The sequence below is a fragment of the Ambystoma mexicanum genome, chromosome 9 (genome assembly GCF_040938575.1).
Source record: "Ambystoma mexicanum isolate Mex_15411 chromosome 9, UKY_AmexF1_1, whole genome shotgun sequence".
NCBI classification, from domain to species: Eukaryota; Metazoa; Chordata; class Amphibia; order Caudata; family Ambystomatidae; genus Ambystoma; species Ambystoma mexicanum.
In genome coordinates, this window is record NC_090931.1 from 1286480064 (window position 1) to 1286497152 (window position 17089).

Genomic DNA, 17089 nt, shown 5'->3' on the forward strand with positions numbered 1-17089 from the left:
TCATTCCGGATGTTTTTAGGGTCATAGTCCTTCGAGGATGCTTATGTTTGTTTAACACTATTGACGGTGCATATCACGACCAGATCGCTCAGATTGGTTAATGACCAGGTGATTCAATCTGTTGTAGGGAGTTGGTCTGGACCGGCACATAACTCTGTGACGGTACTACCTGGGTTTTGTTTGACCCGTTTGAATGCAGAGTGCAGTGGTTGTTCCATTGAACACAGAAACTGAATCTGCGCTCTATCCAAACTATGGAACGATCCTACCTCTAGTAGGGAACATTGATAAGTGTTTTTTTTAAGTCTGTTATCACACACGTGTAGATGGGAGGTGCACGAGGCACTGGAATCTCTGGGTATACAATTTGATATGGGGATTCACTGGGTGTTAAGATTAAAATCACCATATTCATTGAAATGGGGTACATCCATTTTGCTCCAATGGCTGATCAGCTTAACTAACTAATTAGGATCTCATCACTGTGTAAATAATTGAACATATACAGTTAAATATGTACAGAAAATAACAAATGTGGAGAAGACTAAAAATTGAACTGTCTTTTGTGAGATTTGTTTTTTGCAGTCCGCTTTGCTCTGGAAGAAGGTGTCATCACCTCGAAACGCATCAGCCTACAGCATACTTTTTATTTTAAGTGATCTTTGTATGTTTGTTGATTGTAAATACATTTTGCACATTTTGTTGGCACTGGGAGGGTCCTAATATTGGATCTTCTTTATTCTTGTATTTTGTGGTGATTCTGTGCCAGGATCACAGTTCCTCCCCCACACCTAAAAACCTTTGCAGGTATTTTCTGTGTTTCTCAAATCCTTTAATTTTGTATCCCTAGGTGTGCATTGATATTACCTGGTTCCATGTTGTCAATGCTCCACATGACATTCCCCCAGAACTATTTTAGGCATCTGACCAAAACATTTTATCATGTATGACCAGACAGCAAAGCCAGATATAAACTACTCTCCTTAAACCCTTATCATAAGGGCTAAACCTCCCTGATGCCCAACTCTACTGCTGGGCAGCCAAGCTAGCCCTGTTTACCAGGCCTAATATAGAAGGTGCTGAACAACCACTCTGGGTGCAATATGAGAGGCAACTTCTAAAACCCTTCACTACACTGAACTTCCTTCACCAATCCCAGCCACCCACAATGCCAAATAAAATTCTGTTAAACCCCAAACAGATATGATGGTGATCCATAAGTGAAAGGCGGTCAACACAGAATTAACAAATTAAAGCCATATGTGTCTCAATTACACACGGGCAGGAAACTGATAAATTGATAAGAATAGGATGAATGAGGCATGCAATATCGGCCGCAGAGCTATAATGAAGGTGTCCTGGAGTCTTTCGATGAAGTTTTAACTCACCAGAAAGGACTTCTGCAAATACTTACAACTACGACAGGTTTTACACACTAGCCCCAATTGCCAACACACCAACGCCAACCCCCCCGGTCTCCATATGCTTAATAAATCTCACTGTAAAAAAGAGGAAAATCTCAGTGGCCTACCTATTATTACGGCAATGGACACCCTAGCAAATCTTAAATCCAAATGGGCAAAGAGACCTTAAGATTGAGCTCACAGTGACTTGGTTTGCCCGCATTGCAGCTCTTAAAATGACACTGTTACACCGGCTGTTGTATGTGGTGAATTCCTTGCTGGTCGAGATACCGACTTCAATGGTTAGGCATTGCACAGGGAGATATTCTCCTTCATTTGGCAAAGGAATAACCTAGGTTCCCCAGGAGAGTTTTTATGAGAGCTATGTCTCTGAGAGTTCCCGATAATGGGAGATATATACATAACAGCGGCGCAAATGGGCTCCATGCTGGAATGGGCTCAGGAGTATAGCACGAAGGGTGGCAGTGTCTGTAACAGGGCGCTTCATCCATACCACTGAAGGTTTTATTGTTTCTGGGTAACGTGGTGCGGGAGGCAGAGGGAATTCCTTTAAAGGCGACCAATTGTGCCTTGCACTATTGGAACCAAGCATTAAAACAAAGGGGCTTAGTTCCTAAACTGGGCCCCTATACGCCTGTATGTCATAATTCAGAATTTAGCGCGGGCTGTTCGGACAGGTTCTGGAAGGACTGGGGAGACTCTTCTACATTGACATTAGCAGACTTATAAAAGAAGGTTTCCCCTTATCTTTCGGGGATATGAAAGTGAAGTTCTAGTTGAGCGAAAGGGAGTGCTTTCATTATGTACAACTAAGGCATTGCATTTCACATAGAGGGGTCGGGGCAGCTGATACAAGACATCCTGTAGGTTTGGAAATATCAATAAGAGATGGTATCCCACAGAAGAGCGCTCTAACGATTGGTAGATACAGCCGCCCAAAAGATAGGCTCCCATACATGGGAACATTGTAAAAAGATATGGGTATCCTAATTTCCCTGGAGGTGTGGGATTGTAATTGTAGTTTATTTGTATAGCGCCTATACACAAGTGAAGTGCTCCGAAGCGCTTCAAGGCGGGAACGGAACAAGGGATAAAAGTCATCAATTCTTAGGCCTTGAAGATTCCGAATGGACTAAGAACAATAATTAGCACACTAGGGACCGAGGCATATCTACTAGTAAGTGCTTGACAATGGGCGAGGGGAGAAAATAAGAAAAGGTGGGAGAAAAAACAGATCATGAACGACATGAACATGAACTACAGTGCTGATCTGGCGAACAATTTTAGATTGCTTGGAAGTTGGTCGTTCAATGCGCCAATGCATGAGTATTTTGAGCATGGGGTTGGGGCGGACGGGGGAACACGAGGATTAGACAGACAGACTTGCTGGGCCTGGCACATTCAAAGTTGAGTAAGTGCGAGGGGGTGGTGGGAGAAGTGTGCCCAGTCCAGCAAGGGTTGGCGTTAAGTGCAGAGTGGTTGCCCAAGATGTGGGGCATATTGCAGTAGCCCAGGGACAAGTGCAGAGACCCTGAGGAAAGTGCAGGGCTGGTGGGGGAGCCTGGAACCCATGAGTTTCTGGAGGTGCAACAGCGACCAGTCAGCTAACTATGCAGGGAGGATGAGAAGAAGGGAGGGAAACGAGCTGAAAAGAGGAGAGAGAGAGAGAGGAAGAGAAGAGGCAAGTCTTGAGGAGTTTCTGGAACTTGATGTCCGGCTCAAAAGGAAGAGAGGTTGGGAGGCTGTTCCAGAGGGAGGCACCTGCAGAGTATAGGGATCTACCCCCAAATCTATTTGGAGAAACGGCTCACCTGCAGGAAGTTGGAGGAGGCTGAGCAAAGGGCTCTAGATGGAGAATATTTGGGAAGAGAGCTTTGTAGATGGGGGTGGGGGGGGCAGGCCCTAGAAAGCGTTGTGCACTATGCAGGGGGTCTTGAACTTGATCCTTGCAGCCACATGGAGCCATTGGAGAGATTTCAGCGCCAGAGAGATGCAGTCCCTGGGCTTGAGGCCAATGATCAGTCTTGCGGTTCTGTTATGGATAAGTTGAAAAGGTCGGAGAGTCAAAGTAGGCAGTGTGAGCCTCTGGGGGGGAAGGTGAGACAAGGCAGAATACCTCTGAGGTGGTGCAGGTGGTAGTGGGACTTTTTGGACATGTTCGAGATGTGAGAGTCGAAGATGACCTCCAGATTTTTTGCCTCACTGGTGTGTGGGGGTGCAGGACCCAGGGTGGTTGGCCAGAGTGAAAGTGGGAGAAGGTGTCCCAATGAGGACGATCTCCGTCTTGCTGGCATTAAGGCAGAGTTTGATAGCAGCACACCAGGACTGAATTGCGGACAGTCAGGAATGAGCGAGGAGGAGGAAGAGGCCTAGGGTAGCTGGAAAGAGCGCGGTCATCCGCATAGCACTTAAAGTTGGAGTTGGAAACAGAGATTTTGTTGGCCAAGGGGGCCATGTAGACACTGAAAAACCAGGGGGATAGATTAGATCCCTGGTGGACACTGCATGTAGAGAGGGCTATAGTGGAGAGGAAGGACCCAAGTTCTACCTGGGAGGGACGGTCAGAGAGAAAGGATACGATCCATGCCAGAGCCTGATCAGTGATTCCCAGGGTATCAAAGAGACGGGAGTGCTGTATCAAAAGCAGACGGAGAGGTCAAGGAGAATGATGACAGAGTGTGAGTTGGAATCAAGGTTTGAGAGCAGGTCTTCACAGGTGTTCAGAAGAGCAGTTTCCGTGCCTCTGGATACTCTTAAGCCAAACTGATGGTCATGGAGGCAACCAACAGATTCAGTGTGGGGAGCGTATGCTGAATGATGGCCAGCTTCTACAGTTTGGCCAGGAAAGGAGTAATGGAGATTGGGCGTTAGTTGGCCGGAACAGAAGGGTCGGCAGAGGGTTTTTTAAGCAGAGGATGCACGGGAGAGTGCTTCAGGGAATTTGGGAAGACACTAGTGGCAAAGAAGAGGTTGCGTAGGTCTGCCAAGGCTGGAGCTAGGTAGTCAGTGTTATCCTTGATGGTTTTGGAGGGGCAAGGGTCCACCTGTTTGGATGAGGCTTTCATAGGCTAGACTTGTCTAGGAACCTCATCAGGTGTGGCGGGAGAGGAGGAGGAGGAGAGAAGGGAAGTGGCGGGGGCAGCCTCACATTTGGAGGAGGGCCCAACAGGCGTCAAGGTGTTCCACAATTAGAGAAACAACATGCAAATTGTTTGAGAGGGTATCTCGCACCGCAAATGCTTCACAAGATGCATGCCCAATATTCACTGCTATGCTGGAGAAACTCTGGGGATATATGCAATCTATACCACATGGTGGTCCTGCCCGAAGGCGAACCTGTTCTGGAAGGAGATCTTGGGGCACATTAAGGATATTAATACCAGGAGCGGTGGAGGAGGGAGTGTATGCAGCAAGTGGGCCGCAAGCAACCTTGATCACGCATATGTTGATGACTGCTAGAATGGTCCTGGCACACCAATGGAAAAATGCAGAGGGTCGGGGGTGGCATTATGGTGGGTGATAAAATGGGGTGTGCTGGCTATGGAACTGGTGTGCGCTTTAGCATATGGATCTTACCAGAAATTCCCGTTCAATGGGTGGGTAAAGGAGAGAGCACCTCATTATCATAGACTGTCAATGTTGAAGCACTTTACAATACTGTAGGGATGCCGACCCACCAGGTGTACAATGTAATAACGATCTGTTTGAATAGAGTAGTCCATGCCACAGTGGTGAAGTGTTCTTGAGTCATGTTGTCATGTTGTTTTATAAACATGCTAATGGTCCAGATCGTGTAATTCAATGTTGGAGCAAAGGATTTCTGTACAATGTAATGCCAGCGGAAATGCATGTTGTTCTATGTTGAATCATTGCCAATACAGAAAGTTTACAAAAAAGAAAAGATTGAGCTCACGAAAGAATGGCTGGAGATCCTAGAAGGGTGGTTGAAGCTCAAGAGATACTAATAATAGACTAATATTTTACAAATAAGGCCCTGTTCATTATTTTGTATCCCTTGTGCATTGCTATTGCCTCATCCACCTGGGTGGAACATTGCTGGAGAGGCTGCCCCCAAGGGTGCTTTTTTTATCCATTTGTTATTTGAGTGTCAAGTAGTAGAATGTTTCTGGAGGAACGTGTTCCATATAATCTCCTCAGTCCTAGGCATGCCACTAGAAACCATAGGGAGTCTTGCTATTTTGGGGTCTACTAATACGCAAAGGAATCTCATGCATCAACAAGAGAAATCAAGAGATGGACCCCTGGCTAATGCCAGGAGATTCATCATAAAATATTGGAAGGCCCCACAAACCAACCTTTTTAAAGACTGGAGGAATCTGATGTTGCAGGTGGCAACCTTTCAGCTTTTGATATTGGGAAAGGCATCGACCGGAGAGAGGGTGGGACGGATATGGGGCACATTCCTAGACCTGATTTCGGGGAAACCTAAATGCAGGACTGCCACCCTGTTCGTAGCCATTGGCTCAAAAAAGGTCTTCAGTTTGCTTGTAGGCCAGAGACTTGAAATACTAAGCTTCTCCAGCATGGGGTCTGGCATGGATTCACATGCTCATGAATATTCCCCGTCGTCAGGCTGGGAATCCTCGGTAAAGAAAAAACCAGTATCAGTTTCGTTTCTGATCTGTCTTTCGTAGTAATAACCAATCACTGGTCTCTGCGTCATACTGACCACAGCCAATGACTGCCCTCTACCTAAGCACCGCCTCTGGCAGCCATCTTCAGATTTTTACCGCACGTTCATGTGTTGGGATCCTCGTGCTATTGCTCTCGAGCGTTAGTGCTATTTTTTCGCGCTTTTTCACAAAAACTTCGATTCTTTCGGTCAAAAGAGCCTCAAGCTCCACCGATCCTACATCCGATCAACGGGGACCCGTGTCGGATTCATCTGTGCCCCTCAAGGGTGAAGATTTCGTCGAGCTACACTTCGGAGGACTCCAGAAGCTTCTCAGGCCCGGTCTCGGAGATGGCCCAGGAGAAGGGAAGCTCGACGCCCGGAAAGCTGTTCAGGGCCTGCCCTGGATGCCAGCTGCAGAACGTCTTCAAGGAGGACGAACACTCTTTCTGCCTTTACTGCCTTCATGGGGACAAGACGCACGTGGAGAAGGACTGTGCGTTTTGCGGCAACATGTCGGAACGGACCATGAAGGACCGCCATCAACGTCTCGCCAGCTGGCTGGAGGGTAAGAGCCCGTCTGGCGAGAAGAAGAAGAAATCTGAGCGGTCTTCTAAGACCTTTGAGGGCGCCCCGGCGACGGGGGCCCAACATAAGGCCAAGCACCGCGAGTCCGCTGGCACCGGGAGCGCCGAACGGTCGGGCTCTACGGGCGCCAGGCAGGGCGCACCCTCCCCGGCACCATCAACCACGAGCCAACGCTCTGGGTCGGGTAAGAGGAAGGCCGAGCACCCGGCGAAGCTCCTGGAGAGACCCCGGTCGAGCTCTAAGGCAGAGGAGGAGCGTGGCAGTGCCCCCTCCCTCAAGGATAAGGCGGTGAGCGCACCTAAGGTGGTGAAGGCCTTGATCCATTCGACCAAGCCCTCTATCGAAACGGTCGCGGCGGCCCTGGCCCAGCCTGTGGAGGCTGCACCAGTGGTGGCGGCCTCGGGGCCCAGAATCTCCCTGCCTCCTCGGAGGGAGTCTTCTTTCGTGCCCATCGATAGGACCCCCGTGAAACCCTCCGTGGGGAAGAAGGGGGGGCAGGGCGTCGTCGGAGATTCGGCCTCAACCTCAGAAGAGGAACTGATCGAGGTCTTAAGCCACGGCCTAGGCGTGGAACAAGACCAGCCCGTCGGAATGGGCCCCGACGCAGGTGACGACGACGACATCGTCGAGGATACCGACGGGGCCCCTGCTCGCCCGTCGGATTCCCCTCTGCCAGCGCCGCAGGACAACTCAGCGGCCATTTTGTTGGCTATACAGTCCTTATGCTCCGAGATAAGGACGAGACTACCGTTACCGACGGAGGAACCTCTCCCGTCGGGGGATCCAGAACCGGGACCTTCTGGTGTTCCCCCTACCAAGAAAAGAAGGATCCATCCACCGCCTCCTTTTCAACCATCGCGCCCCATCCAGCCCTCCTCCCCGTCCACCCGAGGGGATGATACGGGGACTGACACGGCAGCGACGGGTACGGACGACGAGGCATACGACGAGGATTTTCCGTCGTCGCCTCCCCCCAGGGCTTCTCCGCCCGACGAGATTGGATCGTTCCACTCAATGATCGCCAGGGCATCCGAGCTTTTCCAACTCTGCCCTGAGGAGAAGAAAAAGGAGGGCTTCCTTTACCAACGGCGCGAGACCAAGAGGAAGACGGTCCTCGCAGTGCCTCTGTTGGACGACATTTGGGATGAGGGCCTTTCCCTCCTCAAGAACCCTTCCACGACGCCAGCGAAAAGAGACCGGTACGAGAAAAAGTACCGGGTCCCGGACTCGGCCCCCCTATGCCTCCGGGCGCAGCCTACCCCGGACTCCGTCGTCTCCGCGGCAGCCAGGAAGAAAGCGGGGGGGGGTGCGGCCTCCACGTCGACTTCCCCGCCGGACGGCGAGGGAAAGAAATTGGATGCCATGGGACGCAGAGTCATCTCGTCGGCGGCGACGACGATTAAAGCGGCCAACGCCTTGGCTATCGTGGCCCGCTACGACAGGGAACTCTGGTACAAGATAGCTCCCCTGCTGGATTTTCTGCCGGACGACAAGAGGGCGGAGGCCCTTGAGATCCTGCAGGAAGGTGAGGTGGCCTCGGACCACGCCATCACCGTGGCGACGGACATCGCCGACACTGGGTTCCGCCAGATGGGCAACGGCGTTTGCCTTCGACGGCGCGGATGGCTCAAGGCTACGGACTTTCGGCAGGACGTCCAGAACAGGGTCCTGGACATGCCCTTCGACGGGAACAACCTGTTTGGGAAGACAGTGGACGATTCCCTTCAGGCCATCAAGGCGGATACGGAGACGGCCCGGGCCCTTGGAGTGCTGCAGCAACGGCGGACGCCCTTTCGGAGCGGCGGAGGCAAGGGCGCCTCCAAAGGTTCCGGCGGCGGTTTCGCTTCCTACCGTCAAGCGGCCCGCTCGTCGTCGCAAGAGGCCTACAGAGGACGAGGCAAGTCTGGCGGCCCCCGCCGTCGTCGCCAAGGGGGCCAAGGCGGCAAGGCCGCGTCCAAGCAGGATTGAACCGGCCGTGGGGTCGGGCCCCCACCGAAGCACCCCGGTGGGAGGCCGGCTGGCGGGCTTCGTCAGCGTGTGGGAGTCCATCTCCACCGACCGTTGGGTGCTGGACGCCCTGGCCCGGGGCCACGCGCTCGAGTTTCAAAGAAGGTGCCCGCGCGTCCCCCCCGTGGCCAGGAAAGAACTTCACGTCCCTCAACTTCTCCTGGAGGTGAAGGCGATGCTCAGGAAGGGCGCCATCGAACTCGTCCCAAAGAGGCTTCGGGGCTCCGGAGTCTACTCGCGTTACTTCCTCGTGAAGAAGAAGACGGGAGGATGGCGCCCCATCCTGGACCTGCGACGCCTGAACAAGTTCATCAAGGCGCAGAAGTTCCGGATGGTCACCCTCCAGCACGTCCTGGGTCAGCTGGAGGAAGGAGACTTCCTATCGTCGTTGGATTTGGAGGATGCCTACTTCCACATTCCCATCCTAAAGGGGCACCGAAAATTCCTCAGATTCGTGGTCCAAGGGCGTCATTACCAGTTCAAAGCCCTTCCCTTCGGACTGCGGTCGGCACCCAGGGTTTTCACCAAGTGCCTCGCACCGGTGGCGGCGCAGCTGCGCCGCGAGGGGATTCACGTCTACCCCTACCTGGACGACTGGCTCATCCGCGCCAAGACGAGGGAGCTCGCCGTGGTCCACACGGCAAGGACCGTCCAACTCCTCACGGACCTGGGATTCTCCGTGAACTACGCCAAATCCCACCTGGTGCCCGCGCAAGTCGCACTGTTTCTGGGAGCGAGGCTCGACACAGTGTCCCTTCTGGCCTCCCCGTCGGAGGAGAGGACCAGGACCATCTTGGGCAAGGTGCAACGGATGTTGGTGGCCGACGCGGCCAAGGTGAGGTCCATCAAGTCCCTCCTCGGGATGATGTCTTCCTGCATCTACCTCATTCCCATGTGCAGGCTCCGGATGCGCCCGTTGCAAGAGTTCCTGGATGCGCGCTGGATCCAGACGACGGGCAGCTTCGAGGAAAGGATCAAGCTCGACGAGAGTTTCCGACGAGCGATACGGTGGTGGGGCACCCGCGCGCATCTGACGGCGGGCATGGACTTCCAGACCCCAGCCCACCAGGTGACTGTGACCACGGATGCCTCCCTAGAAGGGTGGGGAGCGCACACCGAAAATCTGCACGCAAGGGGACTCTGGCTCCCGACGGAGAAGTCCCTGCATATCAACGTCCTGGAGCTCCGTGCAGTGTTTTGGGCCCTCAGGTCCTTCCTTCCGTCCCTCAAGGGCAAGGTGGTGAGGATCTTCACCGACAACACCACCACCATGTTTTACATCAGGAAACAGGGCGGAACCAGGTCCCCAGCGCTGTCCAAGGAGGCGCAGGACCTGTGGCATTGGGCCGTCGCCCAAGGGATTCTTCTGGTGCCGTTTCATCTGGCAGGGATAAAAAACACCATCGCCGACTCACTCAGCAGGGAGCTGCGCTCGTGCCACGAGTGGGAACTACGGCAGGATCTGGTGGATCGCCTCTTCCGACGGTGGGGCACACCCCAGATCGACCTGTTCGCGACGGCGACGAACACCAAGTGCCGGAGGTTCGCCAGCAGGTTTCCCCAGACGAGGAGCATGGGCGATGCTTTCTCGTTCCCCTGGGAGGGCCTGTTCCTCTACGCGTTCCCTCCCTTGCCTCTGCTAATCCGGCTCGTCAACCAGCTCAAGAGGTCACGGTGCAGGATGATCCTCGTCGCACCTGCGTGGCCGAGGCAGATATGGTTCCCGGACCTTCTGGACTTGTCGGCGTCCCCGCCAATCAAGCTGCCGGCGGACGCGGATCTACTCTCCAGGGAAGGAGGCGCCATCCTCCACCACGACCCGAAGTCGCTGAACTTGCAGGCCTGGCTCCTGCAGCGCTAGAGTTTGGAGGATACGACATACCGGCCGACTGCAGAGAGGTTCTTGCAAAGGCCAGGGCGTCCTCGACTCTTAAATGCTACGGACACAAATGGAAGAGGTTCTCTGTCTGGTGCCACGCACAGAAGATTAACCCTCTACGGATTACGGCTCCCCAAGTGCTGCCGTACCTGCTGACGCTGGCCAAAGCTGGTCTGGCACACGCGTCCATCAAGATTCATCTTGCTGCGATCTCCCGATACACCAGAACCACGGGCAGGACGTCCTTGTGGTCTCATCGTCTGGTGAAAGAGTTCATGAAGGGACTGTTCAGATCGTTCCCGCCGGTGAAGGCTCCGGCCCCGGCGTGGGAGCTCAACGTGGTACTGACCAAACTCATGGGACCTCCGTTCGAGCCTCTGCACTCGGCCCCGTTGAAGTTTCTATCGTGGAAAACAGCTTTTCTCGTGGCCATCACCTCCGCACGACGAGTGGGAGAGATCCAGGCCCTTTCCTGCAAGGCACCGTACTTGACTTTCCACGACACGAGGGTAGTGCTCAGGACGCACCCCTCCTTCATGCCCAAGGTACCGTCGGACTTTCATCTCAACGAACCCTTGGTGTTACCTGTGTTCTTCCCGTCGCCTTCGTCGCCGGCTGAGAGGACTTTGCACTCGCTGGATGTAGCTAGAGCGCTGAAGTTCTACGTGGACCGCACGAAAGGTTTTCGGAAGACGTCACAACTCTTTGTGAACTTTGGACCTGTCAATCAGGGGAAGGCTCTCTCGAAGGCTTCCATCTCCAGATGGCTCTCCGGCTGTATCATGTACTGTCACCGGTTGGCAAACCGACCGCTGCCTGGCCGTCCGAGAGCCCATTCCACCAGAGCGATCGCAGCTACCACGGCGTTCCTATCTGGTGTGCCCCTGCTGGACATATGCAGGGCTGCTACGTGGAGGTCGACGCACACCTTCACGAAATTCTACTGCGTCGACCGGGATTCCAGGGAGGAGTCCAGGGTCGGCCAAGCAGTGCTGCGCAACCTGTTCGCCTGAGGTGAGCCTGGTGAGGAGGTAAGATGCTTAATGTTGAGTTGATGTGATGCTTAATGTTGAGCCTTTGCCACCTCCCGTGGTTGTGCATGTGTGTACTGCTATGTATTCTTTATTCATGAGCATGTGAATCCATGCCAGACCCCATGCTGGAGAAGGAACAAGTTACTTACCTGTAACTGTTGTTCTCCAGCATGGGTCTGGCATGGATTCACATGCGAACCCTCCCGCCTACCCCTCTGCGGCTCTTCACTTGGTCATACTGCCACTTCACGTGCTTCCAAATCTGAAGATGGCTGCCAGAGGCGGTGCTTAGGTAGAGGGCAGTCATTGGCTGTGGTCAGTATGACGCAGAGACCAGTGATTGGTTATTACTACGAAAGACAGATCAGAAACGAAACTGATACTGGTTTTTTCTTTACCGAGGATTCCCAGCCTGACGACGGGGAATATTCATGAGCATGTGAATCCATGCCAGACCCATGCTGGAGAACAACAGTTACAGGTAAGTAACTTGTTCCTTGGTTTAAGTTAGCAAACTATTGTAGGATTTGGTTCTGCTTTAATAGTTATGACATTATTTTGTACCTGAAAAAAACTTCAATAAAAAGATATTTGTAAATATTGGAGAATAGTAAGTGTTTGTAATAGTGATGGTTTGCTGAATAAAAAGATTTTGATTTTGACCATTCGAGTCCCAAGCAAATTGGTTTGAGTCCTGCAGTTGTAACAATGAGTTTTGTCTTTTTTTGGTATGAATTACTCAATTACTCAAAGGTCTTTAGTTTCATTGATCAATGTTTCCACTGAATTAGCATTTCTTTTATGCACTTGGATATCTTTATTCATCCATTGCAGGATGAATCCATTTACTGCCCTCATTGGTCAACCTCTGTGGTTTATTAACCTTAGTTGTATTTTCCAATCTTTTAGGTGCAATGCCAAATGATGGGTATATAATCACGACGCATGGTGACCTTGCATGTAAAAAAATTATTCACACAACTGGACATTCTGATCTTAAGGGGCTGAAGATAACAGTCCAGAATGTACTACATGCATGTGAACGGCTCCAGTGCACATCTGTGGCCTTTCCTGCACTAGGGACAGGTGTGTATATTTTCAAATAGTTTTGTAATTAACTGTATCCCGAATAAATCGGTCCTTCATGTTCTGCATCCTTCCTCACTAGCATAATGTTTATTCCAGAATCTTGAAGGATGGAATCAAAAGCAAACATAGCCAAGTCACAGAATCAACTTCAAAAGATATTTTCTTTGACTATTTTTAAACTTTGTGCATAAGCATGCCAATTTCAAAGGGGTTTTGCATGGTGCACAGCTATACTTGCTATGGTTTTGCAGTGATGTATCCTTCTTTGACAGTGCATTCACTTCCAGTGAACTTTACTGGTACAAGTTGTCCAAAATCTCAGAGGCAAAAACGAATATATAATTTCATAATTCACTGCTGAATCGTTGGTATTATTCTGTGTTGTGGTATTGTAATGCACAAGATAATACACAGGGTCATCTTGTTTGTATATTGTGATGAAGACTGAAATTTGAAGCAGGGTGGTGGGATTGGGGTGACCCTCTGGGTCAGGTACCACCACTCACCTTTGAAGCAGGCCTCCAGTGGAGATGAAGGATCCCCCAGGCTTCCCATTCCATCACCAGCCTTAGGCTAGTTCCCAACTTATTAACCCTTAGAAGCACAGAGCCTGCCAGTCCAAAGCCCCCCAAACTTGCCAATACCCTAAATACCTGAATATTTCACTACAAAGGACACAAGGGAATTAAGTCCCATCAGCTACTTGGCACTTGGGAAGGGAAAAGGGGAGACTTGTAAACCATCTAACACCTTGGGGATAATGTTGCCACCAGGTTGACAAGTCTGGAGTAGCCCTTTTACTAAAGGGAGAAGGTGGTGAACGAAGGGAAGGTGGTGGAGGTGATCATAAGTGTAGTGGTGTTAGAGGTGGATACATGAAGCTGTTGAGCTGGAGGAGAGGAGATGATGAAAAATAAATATAAGGTGTGGAGATGACCTGTAGGCGGTTAAAAAGTACTGTATGGGAGAAGGGGAAAGTACAAATGGAGAGGTGGTGGCGAAGGCACAGGTGTGAAGAGGGGATGAATGAAGATGAGACAATATCAGGACTAGGAGGAAGAAAGAACGACACAAGGAGTTGGAGGGAGACAGGAGATGATGCAGAGATAACTAAGAATGTGTAGGGAAGGTAAAGAGAACATAAATCCTTATTGAAGCCCTTAGCCCAATTTGGGCCCGGCTAAGGGAGGGCTCCATGTTTGTCCCATGAGCGAAATAGAAAAAATAACGACACATGCACCAGAGTGACGTGCAAATATATATATTTCTGATGTTTAATCTGCTTAGAATCACATGCTGTGCATAGTCCGACATCCAGTGGTCACTGCGGAATATTGCATTTTGTTTTTCGTAGTTGAAAAGGGGACGTCGACAAGGCGTGTCTGTAACACTATCCCTATAGTGACGTGCAGTGTACCCACAATCCCTCATGTGTCGAGGTCCCTCAGATTGTTTTTTTCCGCCCAGATATTGGTCGCCTTTACACGGAGCTTCTCGAGAGACATTGCAAAAACTTTATTCGACCTTTGGTCGTTCTTAACTTGTATTATTACTTACATCCCTCCTTCGGCGTCGTAGCTGCGAAGCTGTTCACCGCCGATCAATATCTCCGACGACGGTGCCTTCGACGGAGGAGGTTGTTCAGCGTTCGCCGAACACGTGGCCTGGCCTCGACGGCCAAATACAGTACGGAGAGTGGGGTCGTGGGACATTCATTGTTTCTCTTTGAGAATGCCTTTCCCTTCCCCTCCCTTTCCTTCGGGGTTGTTGCCACATGCAATCTGTTCCTCAGCTATGGAGAGTGCACCCTTTAGGTTTTGCCTGCGTTGCAAAGGCCAGTTTACCTGGAAAGACGAGCATAAACGGTGTAACCGTTGCTTGCCCCTCGACCACAAAGACGGCTGTGCGGCCTGTCAGCTCCTTAAGCCGAAGACTTTAAAAGACCGCAGTGTCAAAAGGTGGGCAACCTATGCCATGTCTAGGTATGATTCATCACCTGCCGCCGCCGCTGCTGAAAGTGACGAATGTGACAACCCGATGTCCGTTTTGGAAGTCGTAGACCTCTCTAAGGAGCGTTCACATTCCTCATCGTCTGTCCCCAGCCCCGCAAGCTCGGCTCACGCCCTGCTTATATGGGGATGAACACCCCGGCGACAAGGACGCACACAGAAAACACACGACCCACGGCTCTTCCTCGTCGAAGACGAAGAGAGCATTAGCGCCAAGGGAGACGCAGGTCCTACCGGCGGCCTCCTCAGACCATAAGAGTCTTAAGCACCCCTCGCAAACGCAACTAGCGACTGGGCTACCCCCAGATAAGGGCGCTATCACTAAACCGCCAGACGACGTGCACCGTCAGAGCGCCCGTCGGCATAGAGCAAGCGACGCCTGTAACGTCGACGCCGGAGGTACCCTCGACAGACAGTTTAGTTGTCGAGAGCCTGGCGCGGATTATTTCCACCGATAGCCACAGACGGAGGATGAAAGAAACGTTGATCACTGCTCATAAGGCCCGGGAGACGCCGAAAAGGTCAGAAGGAAGGCAGGAACCGCCCCCTCCATCGAAAGGGACTCCTAGCCTACCAGAAGGCTTTTCAGAAGGCGAGGGGAACCTTTCTTCAACGTTATGGGATAGGTCGAACTGTTTTCTAATGGAAGACCCTCCCTTCCCCCCCTGACCGCTCTGGGGTACCTCATGAAACCCTAGAGAGACTCCAGTTCTGTATGGACAAAATGGAGAGGATTATGGAGACTCAGAACCTTCCAACACCCAAGAGATTAAGAGAGGGACCTCAGGAGGATCCCAGAGCCAAGTACCCTAGGCTGTTTGATCCCCCCCAAGAGGATGTAGATTTATATGACCTCACTGGAGAGGACCCCCACTTTCAGGAGGATGATTAATTCTTAGGCAATGACGGGGAACAAAACCTAGAGGAAGAAGGTTTTGAAGACAACCTGGATATGGGTGGTGGGGGCTTCGGAGAAGACCCAGAAGAAGGCGCTTCACAGCCCTGGCAGTCCCCATCAGCGTATTCAGACCCTGACGCCATAAACCTGTCCCCACACAAGGACTCACCTATTAGGAATACGTCACCTATAGACGATCAACCTACCTTTAATGCACTACTACGCAAGGCAGCAGCGCATTTCGAGATCGAGACCGGGGAAACATCTCCTGACATCGACTTTGTAGAAAAGATCATTAAGGAGAAACCCCCTGTCAGCCAAACCATTCCCCCTCTTGCCTCAGTAAAGAGACAAATTATTCCTTCACTATCCACTCCCGCGTTGATCAGAGGGGTCAACTCGAGGATAGAAAAATTATTTAGTCCTTCTCCATGGGATCCGTTATATCTGTACCAGACTCCTTAGTGGTGACAATTACTAGGAAGAGAGCAGGGGTCCCGCTGTCAACTAGCGAGGCACCACCATATAAAGAGGGTAAAAAATGGTATGCCCTAGGAAAGAGGATTACAGCCTCAGCTGCCTTTTCCGCAAGAATTGCCAACAACAACTCTTTGCTGGCAAGTTATGGAGATGCACAATGGAGCAAACTACGTAAGGACATTGAGGAGGTACCGGAACCCCTACATACTCGGCTTCTAGCCACGGTGACTGAAGGGACCTTAGTCAACCAAAGCATTATTAAAAATACTCTGGATGCTGCAGAAACGGCTGGCCATTCCCTAGTCCAAGGAATCCTCCTCAAACGCCATGTATGGCTACGTAATTCAGGCTTTAAACCTGAAACACAAGCATCTCTAATTAACAAACCTATAGAAGATGGAAACCTCTTTGGTAAGGCGGAGGATGAGGCACTAGAGACCGCAAAGAAGGAATTTGACACCATCAAAACCCTAGACCAAATTTCAAGGCCTTCCCAAACAAACGTGGTTATGGCAACAAACGCTTTTTTCGAGGCCAACGCCAGCAGCAACAACAGCAGCAGCAATAGTCTGCAGGTAACTGGTCCTCTAACCAAGGCACCAGTGGACAATACAACCCAAGAGGACAACGTCGCGGCAAGAGAAGAGGTTTGGGTCCCACCCCTTGAGGTTCCCAAGCCACCAACACCAAATGACTCAAAGATTCGGGTCCCCTCTCATGCTTCGCCGGTCGGGGGCCGGTTAAGATCCTTTCTTCCAGCATGGGAGGATATAACATCAGACCGCTGGGTCCTATCAACCATAGCCCGTGGTTACTGTATAGAATTCAACAGTTCCCCTACATACAGACCCCCAAGGGGACAACGCATGTCGCCAGAACACCTCGCAATCCTTCTTCAAGAAGTGGACCAACTACTAGAAAAAGGAGCTATAGAGGTCGTGCCTCTATCCCAGGTAACGGAAGGTATTTATTCAGTGTACTTCCTTGTACCCAAAAAGGACTTAACCATGCGCCCTGTACTAGATGTGTGCCCAGCGAAAATATTTGT

General features: G+C 51.3%; 1 protein-coding gene across 3 annotated transcripts in view; it reads left to right on the forward strand.

Annotated features, from left to right (window-relative positions):
- The window catches only part of LOC138489065 (protein mono-ADP-ribosyltransferase PARP14-like), a 1946959-nt gene that overhangs the window by 1460016 nt on the left and 469854 nt on the right, over positions 1 to 17089 (forward strand). For all 3 annotated transcript variants that reach the window (XM_069616628.1, XM_069616629.1, XM_069616630.1), the window contains exon 13: positions 12475 to 12651. In XM_069616628.1, the coding sequence (XP_069472729.1) occupies positions 12475 to 12651 (177 nt within the window). The remainder of the gene's footprint in view (positions 1 to 12474; positions 12652 to 17089) is intronic.